The sequence below is a fragment of the Mesoplodon bidens genome (genome assembly GCF_964165515.1).
Source record: "Mesoplodon bidens genome assembly, chromosome: 4".
NCBI classification, from domain to species: Eukaryota; Metazoa; Chordata; class Mammalia; order Artiodactyla; family Ziphiidae; genus Mesoplodon; species Mesoplodon bidens.
This window is the reverse complement of record NC_138160.1, coordinates 43,507,474-43,518,295: the sequence shown is the minus strand read 5'-3', so window position 1 is coordinate 43,518,295 and position 10,822 is coordinate 43,507,474. Positions and strand designations below refer to the sequence as shown.

At 38.1% G+C, this 10,822-nt stretch overlaps 1 protein-coding gene across 1 annotated transcript; it reads right to left on the bottom strand.

Annotated features, from left to right (window-relative positions):
* Positions 1-564: 564 nt before the first annotated feature.
* GZMK (granzyme K) lies at positions 565-8,906 on the bottom strand. Its single transcript, XM_081232932.1, has 5 exons — positions 8,799-8,906; positions 8,353-8,500; positions 3,467-3,617; positions 2,427-2,696; positions 565-1,010 (listed from the first exon to the last, which is right to left on the bottom strand). The coding sequence occupies exons 1-5, from the start codon at positions 8,860-8,862 to the stop codon at positions 849-851; spliced, it is 795 nt and encodes a 264-aa protein (XP_081089058.1). The 5' UTR covers positions 8,863-8,906; the 3' UTR covers positions 565-848.
* Between the last annotated feature and the right edge of the window lie 1,916 nt (positions 8,907-10,822).

Below are 10,822 nucleotides of genomic sequence, written 5' to 3'. Positions count from 1 at the left end.
TTTTGCAAATGGCAAGATTTCATTCTTTTTTATGGTTGAATAATATTCCTGTATGTGTGTGTGTGTGTGTGTGTGTGTGTGTATACACCAGTTTCTTTATTCATCATCCATCAATAGACACTTAAGTTGTTTCCATACCTTGGCTATTGTAAATAGTTCTGCATGAACATGGGAGTGCATATATCTTTTTGAGTTAGTGTTTTCATTTTCTTCAGACAAATATCCAGAAGTGAAATTGCTGGATCACGTTGTATTTCTGTCAATTTTTTGAGGAAAAATTGTTTTTAATTTCATATTTTGTTTTATTGCAGGTATTTTTGTATGTTGTTTTAAATCCTGTTTGGAACAAAATGTGACATAAAAAAATAGTAAATACTATCTAAATATTTCTATAAACCTTGATGATTTTTTCTTAACTTGAGTTGGGGTGTTTGAATTTAGTGTTTCTTGTTTTAAAAATATAGCTTAGGATGATCCAGCAGAAATCACAACATAAACCTGATTAAAGGTGATGCCATTACTGTCTTGTTTAATCACCTTTTTGGGGGAGTGTGCGTGGAGTTGGGGGATATATCATTCCCTGTATCTTATTTCCATACAAGACAAGCAGATAGTCTTCTAAATTTTATTCAGAATAAGATCAGCAGAGTATAAATACATCAGTGGTACATGTGAAAAAGAATTTGATTCCTTAACAAAATCAGTCCGAATGGGTCAGGAGTGGACCCTAACTGTGCTCCACTTTAGCTACATTCAACTACCTCTGAAGATAAGGTGGCCTGTGGAACATATTATGAAACAAAAACGAAAACAAGCAACTGGTAGAGCCAAGAAAATCATGTGTAGTCTTAGTTTGCATGAGATGGGTCCAAGTTGCTTTTGATCCAAGCCTGGTATTTCCTGGTTAATAGGATGTAGATTCCAGGTTTCTTGGCATCACCACATTTACGACCTCCAGAGACTAGGGCATGGAAGGCACCTTTGCAGATCAAGGGGCCCCCTGAGTCACCCTGGAAAGAAGAAAACGGGCAGATACTTGGTAAGAAGCTGTTGAACTTTTCAACCATCAGCTGTTAGTTACTCAAAGGATTATTATCTGGGTCCTTGGTTTCTTTGTGTCCTGCAGAGTGCCTGATACAGCCCCTGATGCAGTATAGATTCTCTGTGTCTCTGTCTCCATCCAGGAGCATGGTTCTGTCCATCTGTCTGTCAGCCTCTCTTTGTCCATGTCCTTGTCTCTGTCTAAGACTATGTATATTTACATCCTTTGGTAATCAGTGACTGCTGAACTTTATTCATGAAGAAATGGGTAGACATAAAGTTTGAAATAACCCACTGAAATAAAAGAAATTTTCAAAATTATGAATTCCATTTTGGTGCTCATGGATTTGAAATCAAGTTGCTATTGAGACTGGTAGAAAAAAGCAATGTATTAAAGTAAATGTCTTGGTGGCAGGTACTCTATCTTCTCTATTATTTTTTTCTATCATCATATGATTGAACGTGGGGCTCTGCACATACCCAACACTTAGTAAATACTTGCTCAATGAACTGATTCTCGAGGACTCACTTTGACAACAAAACAATAGACAAAAATTCTGTCAAGGAAAGTGACAAGGTGATAGAGGGGGAAGCCTGGCCTTTCAGATAAGGAACTAGCTTTCAAATCTAAAGAGCACTCTTTGCCTCTGCTGCCAATCACATCAAAAACTGCAGTACTTTGTGCTTGGTTGGCTGTGAAAATAGAGGCTGAGGGGCATGATGATCTTGGGGCACCGCAGTTACACATGATCTTTGTCATCATCATACCCTCCCCTTGATAATGCTTAATATAGTATAATGTGAATATTATATTTTTTAAAAAATTAGTAATCCATCTGTGCTAGGTAGCCTTCATCACCTGTAAACATGATCACCTACTTTTTTTTTTACTACCTTAGGAAACAGGAGATTTTGAAAAGCATGCCTGTTGTTCCTTTTAGTCAGTTAGCAGTTAGTCAATATTATTTAAGAAACACATAATATACATTTGAGCTTTTTGCATTTGAGTTTTAGAAGCCTGTCTATTAGTTTAAAGGTGGTGATGGTGGGGGGTTGAGAAGTTATCTTCTAATCACCATTAGTGACCTCAGAGTTGGTAGGCTTTCTAAGGACAGTAATACCCCTCAGTAAAAGTTATCAGATATAGTTAACTATCCTGATTAGCAAACACTTAATGAGTGTTTACTACCTGTTGTGCAAGTACTTATGACTCATTTGCATTGGTAGGTGAGAAAGCATAGAGAACACTGTGCAGGATCGGAGGGCACGTTTTTGGAGTTGTGATGTGATGTTCTCCACGTCTCTCCTCCTTGGTGTGGGGGTGCAGGTGGGGCCTGACTGTAGCTCAGCAGCCTGAAATGCCTGTTTGAGTGAGGGGTTCTTACCTGGCAGGAATCCTTCTGGCCTTTGGCATCTCCTGCACACACCATGTTTTTAGTTATAATAGGGTCATGGTTGTAATAACTTCGGCTGTTGCAAACTTTTCGACTTATGACAGTAACAGTGACTTCTCGCAGGGTATCAGAGGGCCTTAAACATTCTGGGTCAATGGCTCCCCAGCCAATAACCTGGCATTTTGTTCCAGCTGTAATATCATTTTTGGCTCTTGGGTGGAGCAGTTGGACATGTTTGTTGAGTTTTGCGGCCGTGTGAAGCTGACAGATTGAAAAGAGAATAAATTATCATTTGTCCCCAGTAGTATTATTAGCCTGAGTGATGTATGTGTGGTCCCTCTGTGCTAGGAGGGCGTCCCTCTTCTTGAATCTACTTTGGTGGTAGCCCACAGCTGCATTTGTGGTTGTTGCTTTTCTGAACATGCTCTTCATTTCCCTTAGAGCTCAGTGATCCTTGGGGAGGGAGCTTACACAGAGCAGGAATTTTGCCCAGTCTCAAGCAAACTGGCCTTTGCTCCGCATTGGATGGTTTGCTGTGGAATAACATCCATAGGTCATGACTTTGAGGGCTGGGCTATTTCCTGCTAGATAGGACCCTTGAGTATGGTCTAGACTAAGTTTGGACTAGACTAAGTATGGTCTAGACTAAGTTGTAACTCACTTCTATATCCCTGAAGTCACTTGCTTGGCTCTGTTGTATAAGTGACTTGTATTTTTGACTTGCTAATGAGAAAAGTATTGGGGAAAATAGCTTGCAGCGTCAATCCTTGGTCCTGTTGGGATGTTCTCCTCCCACGTATGCGAGCATCAGAGCTGTTTTAACTTGTATGAACACAGCCCAGATGCATCTGTAATAACTTCTTGTTTCTCTCAAGGCAGTAAATGAAGTATAATGGGCCCTTATAAAATATGTCACAATCACCTCGAACAAGGGGAAAGTGCCAACAACATCCTTATGTGTAGATGATTTAACAACTGAACTGTGCTGTATAAGAATGTTGGAGAAACTGAAGGAATGCAATGCTACATACCTCAACCAGCATAATATCATTTGATTTAGGATCTGATGTAAATCTTGGGAATCGTATGAATCTTTTAATCTCAAATGTTTGTTTGGAGGCCTCTTTCTTTGAGAGAGAGTGTGCTCCTAAAACCACTTTGGAAGACTGGCCTTTGGCAAACCTAAAAAAAGCAAAGAGAATAGACACCACAGAATGATTCTCAAATCTTCCAGTGAGGAGTAGAAATGGTGGAGGAGGCCATATACCTACAGGAATAAGGACCAGCTCCAAGATAACCTGTGTAGGATTAGGTGGAGTGACAGAGGTGTCGGAGGACCCAATCATGAATGGATAATAACAAGGGCCAAACCCATCCCACTCCAATTCCCCAGCCTTGCAAACGAATATCAGGACTTGTACCCTACTGTGGGGAAAAAAGAGTGAAATCCTAAGTGACTGAGATCAAGTTTACAATAAAGTTGTGTTAATTTATATAAAAATAAAGGAAATTATATTTCTCAAGTTTGTGAGTTATGATTTATATCCACAATTGTTAAGTTTTTTTTTATTGAGGTAAAATATACATAACATGAAATTTTTAACTTTAACCATTTTTAAATGGTTCTGAGGCATTAAATACATTTACATTGCTGTTCATCCATCACCACCACCATCAATATCCAGAAATTTTTCATCTTCCCAATGTTAAGTGTTTTAATAACTAAAAGGTAAAAAGGCACAACTCTACACTTGCTAATCTGGTATGTCTAAACCTCATCTCAGGGCAATATGGAGAAGTAAGATCCATTAGATGGCTTTCAACTATACTTATATGTTCAGTCCCCTCAGTTAGACAGATGATTTAGACAAGAAGGGAAAACTTTTCTCAAGGTGAAAAATCATTTGAAATTAAGACACTTTAGAGTTAGTAGTCATTGATAATTCCATTGTGGAGATCTAGAGGATAAAAACTAGTGAGTCAGATGAAGAAACAACAGTTTTTTTTTTTAATCTCTAGTCATATACAATTTTAGTACCAGTATTTCAACAGTTGATCTGTTTTACTGTATGTTGAATAAAATTATATTTACATCTAGTCATGAAAATATAAATTTTTTTTTGAGATCTTGACAACACCTTGGAGCCATTTGTATAATACAAAAATATCCCATTTTAATGTGTGTTCTCAGGAAACGACTTCAAATCCTTTTTTGGAACAAGGAAGGTGATAAAAAGAATTATATTTGTTTACATGTAACTATTTCATTGTCAAGTGGAAAAGAGTCAGGGCAGATTACAATAAAAGCACACATACCCAATAAACACACATATATACATATGAATAAAGATTAATAAAAATTAAAAAGAGCACAGAAACATACGGAAAAAGGAATAAGAGGTTGTTTCAGGTTTGGGGAACCAGTATATGGCTATGCTGGGGTGGGTTTGCGTATGGCAAGGCTGTGACTGCTGGGAATTACCGTTTTTTGGTTTCCACCAAAAGAGTTTATTCTGGTTTATTTTGGGAATCCCAGCTCTATTTGTTGAAAAGTTTGTCTATTGCAAAATCAGGATGGGGATGAAATTTCTCAAAGGCTGTAGATTGGATTTCTCAGGATTGATTCAAACCCAAATTCAGCATACTCACTAAACCCAAAGCTTTGGAGGGGAAGGATGATATAAAATCCCTGGGATTACTGATATAATAGAAAAGATGGATTCATACATAAATAACTAACACAGGAAGGCTGGGAGATACAAATTCAGGACGTGGAAGATGAATTCTGACTAGGGGAAGGGTGCTGAGAAAATGTCTGTTTTTCCTTCATCTTTTACCAATTTCCTTGATTTGTTAATGGCTTTGAAGTGTTTTAGTTATTTTTGTTTCCACTGGGACATATGAATACCAAAAACAACCCAAGCAGACCATGAATGTTTTCTGAACTTTCCAGTTCTAGATGTACTTCAGCTGTAATCTGTACTACAGAGGTCAATTTTTTTCTGCCCACAGGATACCTGGAATTACCTGAGTTCTGGGATCCCACCTCCTTACCTAAATCCAGGTATGAATTCCCACCGAGGAGAAGTAACAATACTAGTGTCTTTTTTGCACAGCACAGTGTTTCTCCACAGGTGGTCTTTGGACTACCTGCATCAGAATCATCTGGAGGTGTCTGGCTGCATGGCACCTCTATAAGCCCCGTGCCAAGCCCCTTCAAGCCTCTTATTTCCTCTGCCACTCTGCCTTGGCACTGAGCAGTGTTTCTGCTTAGACCCATTCCTCTGGGTGTGTTAGTGAAGGTAGGGTCCCTATTTTTGGAATTCTCTTGCCTAAGAGAGGAGGGAATTACCTGGCTCTCAGAGATGGGCTGTCATGGTTTTATCCCATCAACACGACTGGACCATGATATTTGTTCCTCAGTGATTACCATGGAAGGTACAGATATTAATATAACATTAGATGACATTTATTAAGTTTCTGTAGTGTGCCAGGTTTTGTGCTAAGCATTTTACGTATTTTCCCTCATTTAAACCTCACAACAGCCCTGTGAAGGAGGTATTATGATTATCCCCATTTTGCAGATGAGGGAATTGATGATCAGATAAATTGACAAACTTGAGAAAGTCCCACCAATATTAAGCGGAGGCTCTGGGATGCAAATGCAGGGGGAATTAAAGCTTCTTTGGTTTGAACCTGGGGTCTGGACTGGTAACAATTCTACTCTGGGAGCCTTGAGTGATTTGGGATGGAGTGAGACCATGTGGAAGGGGCTGGGTTGGAGCGGGGTGGTTCCATCTATTCACTGGCTAGGCAGGTGAGAGGATGGGGGAGTGTTCAGTGGGAGAAGGCATTGGAGGAGACTAAGGAAGACAGTGGGCAAGAGTTGGTGAGAGTTTTGCTTCTGATAAATTGAAATGCTGAAAATGTTATACAAGAGGATTTTTTACTGGTTTCCTTTTATAATTGGCATGGCAACTAATAAAGGGGCCAAGAGACTAAGTGAGGAACTTAGTGTGGATGGGTAGTGAGAAGGGAACACCCCAGATTTGGCCCCCTTCACCATTTTGCTGAGAGAGGGGCCTGGAGTTAGTAAGCTATTCTCAGGATACTTGGGAGTCCATTTGTGGGAAGCCACCATTGAACTATTTCATAAATATTTTGGATTTCACAAAGCTTAATGTTTTTCTAAGCACCAATCTGCCTACATTTTTACACCCAAGTGTCCTGTAGAGGAAATCTGATCCACATATTCTGCAGTTCTTTAAACTACAGCCATTTAAAATAATATTTAGCAATAGTTTTTTTTTTTTTTTTAATTCCAAGACCTCTTTTTCCCAATTTTTCAATTTGGGAATCTATTTCTACTAAGTCAAGTTCACTTGACAAAATTTAAAATTCAACTTAATAATACTATTTACCTTTGGATAGCAATTTATGGCTTGTGAAGGACTTCGCATACTGTGCATTTAGCTTAGCAAAAACCAAAACCCCAAAAATCTCCTCCCCTCCAATTTATTTCCTTTTTTCTATCCAGCATTTGTTCAGCATTTATAATAAATCAAGCTCTGTGTCTGGGGAAGTTATAATCCATTTGAATGTGTAACCACAAGCATATTTGAAGATGTGCATATTCTGAATTGAATGAACATTTATTGATAGTCACCCTCTGCTTAGCTGGTCCCCAGGGGACAAGTGCCCTAGAAAAGACAGAACTGATGAGGACACAAGGGTGATTTCTGTGACAGCAAGGACCCTGCTTAAATGAAGTAGCCATGTTAAATCGGAAATTAGTGGCTGGCTATTTAGAAATAAAACAGAAATTCTCACAGTTTGCAGGCTTCAGAATTTCTAATTTGGGTTCAAACACTCTCATTAAAATGGGGCAACCAAACAAAATCCCCAAAATATGAGAAGCAAGTCAGTTCAGTTGTTCTATTTAGATATATATATAAGTTGTTCCATATTTAGATATATGATGCCTAGAGAGTAAATGATTATGGCTAAGAGGTTCTTAAGTGAAGTGCTGCCATATTTGTAAGGAAAGGAGAAGGCCCCATCTTTTCTTAGCTTATTCAGGCAAGAAACATAAGGAAGAAACATACAAACAAAAACCACCCCGAAACAAACAAAACAACAAACGCCAAATTAGTTTTCTATTGCTTTTCCTTTTGTGATGGTAGCGGCATCCCAAGAAGGGTTTTGGACATTTTTAGCTGAAGTAAGAGAATCATAGAATGAGAGGTTATAGTCCGTCTTTAGAAAAGCTTTCATTTTAAGTATCCCAGAAAAAATAGCTCTCTCTCTCTCTCTTTTTCTTTGTAAATCATCTATACTTTTTTTTTTCACCTAGTTAGATTGTTGCCCCTTACAGCTGTGATTCCCAAACTGTGGGCCTCAGACCTCTGTGCTGGGCATTGAGCAGAGGAGTTAAGGAAAAGGGTCTCAAAAATCTATTAGCAAAGCAGGCTCCTCATACAGATAACAGTAATAAGAGCTGCAACTTATTTGCAGCTTACTATGTGCTAAGCATGCTAGCATATTTAAATAGATACTATTTAATCCTCAAAACCCCATGAAGCAGTTATATACTACTGTTATTATTTCCCGTTTGTAAAATGGGGCGCAAACTCAGGTTGTCTGATTTCCTCTAACAAGGTCAGGAATACTGCCGCTTCAGTTCTAACTGTTGCTGTGTTCCCAGGCATTACATGAAGGACTTGAATTTGTCTGTTGGGTTGCCTAGATCTCCCAGAAAAGGAGAACCTGGGGCAGAATCGCGGATGTATGAGAGGGTAAATAAACTCCGCCAGTTGGTCAGTTATCACAGAAGCTAAGGGTAGATCAAATTCTCTCCTGGGAGAGGCGAGCTTCTCTTCTAGCCAACTTGAGGAAACACAGTAAGCCTAATACTCACCGAGAGTGGCAGTGGGCTGCTGTGAGCACCCACTGTGGATGGATCAGCACTCCCCCGCAAATGTGATTGCCTCCATACTGCATGGAAGCCATAAATGGCCTGGAATGAGGTGACGCTTCTCTCCCTCCGATAATCTCCATGCTGAAACCTCCAAAAGAAAACCAAAAGATTTAATGCAAAAGATCTAAGGAGATTATTTCATGTAGTTCTTCTTTTGACAGTCATTATATAATTTTTCAAAGATGAAAAACAACCTTTCAGTCACCTAATAGTTATTATAATTTTACTGATGAACAGTAAATATACTGTTCAGTTCAGTAAGTATAATACATTACACTTTAGAGGGAGCTACATGGAAGTAAAAATTATTTTCATTTATAATGTAACAATACAATCACTAGAAAATCATTTAATTCTCACATGTGGTAGGTATAGGAGATACTTACACTCTGGAGTCATGTAAGTCCCGGCTATTAGGAAACATAGAAAAAAAGAAGAAGACTTAGTCATTTCAATGGCTTAGATTTAAGAAGCCCAGATGAAATATTGTGACTGTATTGGTGAAGGAAGAAGAGTCTGAAGACTGAGTTTCGATTTTGCAAATTTAACTTTCTCACCACAAGTGTTCTAGAGGTAAAGTTTTTCACACCTAAGATTAGAGGTATATATCAGTTTGGGGTGTTTCAGAATTGTGCTTTTAGCACTTTTTAGAGCAAGGTATGTGTGCCATAAAGTACTCATTTCTGTAGTTAACCATTTTCAATATCTGTATAAGTATTCATGTTATAAATGGTGAGAGAATACAAAATATGCAAGCCATAAGAACTTAATGAAGTTCAAAGATGTTCATTGCTCTAAAGTAATACTTACTATTTTTCCTGGCAGAAAATGATGCCTATCATGTTTAGTTTCTCTCTATTTTTCATTTGGACATAGATTTATTATGTAGAGAGACGTGGAACCTTGCACAGATCACGGCTGCTTTACAATAAGGCTTAGCTAAAGCCTGAACATCATCCAGAGAAACCCATATGTTTTGTAGCAAATTATTCCTAGTCATGCCATTTTCTCTAAATTTGACCAAATTTGGTTAAATTTTCATTACATTTTTGGAAGATTTAATAATGTTATTAAAGGGGAACATTGGCAACGTATTTCTAATTCTGAGTGTCTCTTTTACTCATTTTTAATTGAAAATGACCATGTGTTTATCCAGGGCCTTAATAATAATATCTTTTAAAAATCAAGGACTGCACTTTGTCACTCTCCCCAGGAACAGATGAAACACATTGCCAGGCCTTCTACTGTACTTTCTCCTTTACTACAAAAGGTATTTGACTTAAGATTCTACGAGATTCTGTTTGTGCTGGGTGCTGATCAATAGTGCAAATGTCATACAATGAGTATGGATAGACAAATCAGGCACCATGCATGACCACAAACACTCTGCAGAAACACTGACCAAAATTTACCTTGAATTAACAAATCTTATTTTCCTTTTTCTAAGATATATGTGTCCTATCTTTTATTTTTTTTATAAAGGAGAATTGAAATACAGAGCTATTTTTCTTGGCAGATTGCAAAAGACTCCTACTAAATTGCTCTCTAACATAAGACTGTGGGAATAATAAAAAACAATATTATACTTGTATATTCTACATTATAATTTAATATGTCTTAAATTAGTTCCAAAATTCTCTTTACATGATCATTTATATGTTTTCATGTCTTATGTCTGTGAGGAAGGCAGGACAAACTACTATTTTTATGTTACAACTGAAGAAATAGGTTCAGAGAGGCTAAGTAATTTGCCTAAGGTTACACAGCATACAAGCTGGACCAAATCATTTGCCTGATCTGAAATAACTTGTATGTTAATAAATATACCACCGGAGCACAGAATTTGAGAAATATCCTGTTTGCACTTTACCAGGATACATCAACAGTAAAGCTCTTCTGCATGGTAAATAAGAAGAATTAACAAAACCAATGCAGAGTAGTGACTTCCTGTCTCATAGACCTGTGGGTGAGACAAGGAGGAACTGGATTAAGAAAAGCCACAAACTTAAAGCAGATTTGTTATTTCCAGCCAAAGGTCCTCATTACTTTTCAAGTCATTGTTGTCACTGTTGGTGTGCCTTGATGGATTCCTCATGTGCCACTTCTGCAAGCTGTAAAGTGGGCTTGATGATGCCAGCTCCCCACTGTATTGCAGTGATGTTGGGAATATAAGAAAGATAATGTGTGACATGTGGAAGTGATCTGAGCTGTGAGGAAGAAATGAACTGTGTAAAAGACAAAGCTTCATTTTTGCCGGGGTGGCAGGGGGGCATGGTTAAAAAAAATCTCTCAGCTGCTTATTTCTGTGTAGTAAGGACTAATATCCACATAGATTTTTACAAATTGCTGGGCATTTTCAACTCTATTTCCTGGGAGGTGGCTGTCATTAGTCTTGTTTTGTGGATAAAGA

Coding starts and splice junctions, on each gene's coding strand:
- GZMK (XM_081232932.1), bottom strand. CDS start 8,862: ATGACTAAGTCTTCTTCTTTTTTTCTATGTTTCCTAATAGCCGGGACT. Junction 3,618..8,352: donor GCAGCCCACTGCCACTCTCG/GTGAGTATTAGG, acceptor TGCTTTTTTTAG/GTTTGCCAAAGGCCAGTCTT. Junction 1,011..2,426: donor GCCAGAAGGATTCCTGCCAG/GTAAGAACCCCT, acceptor TCTTCTTTCCAG/GGTGACTCAGGGGGCCCCTT.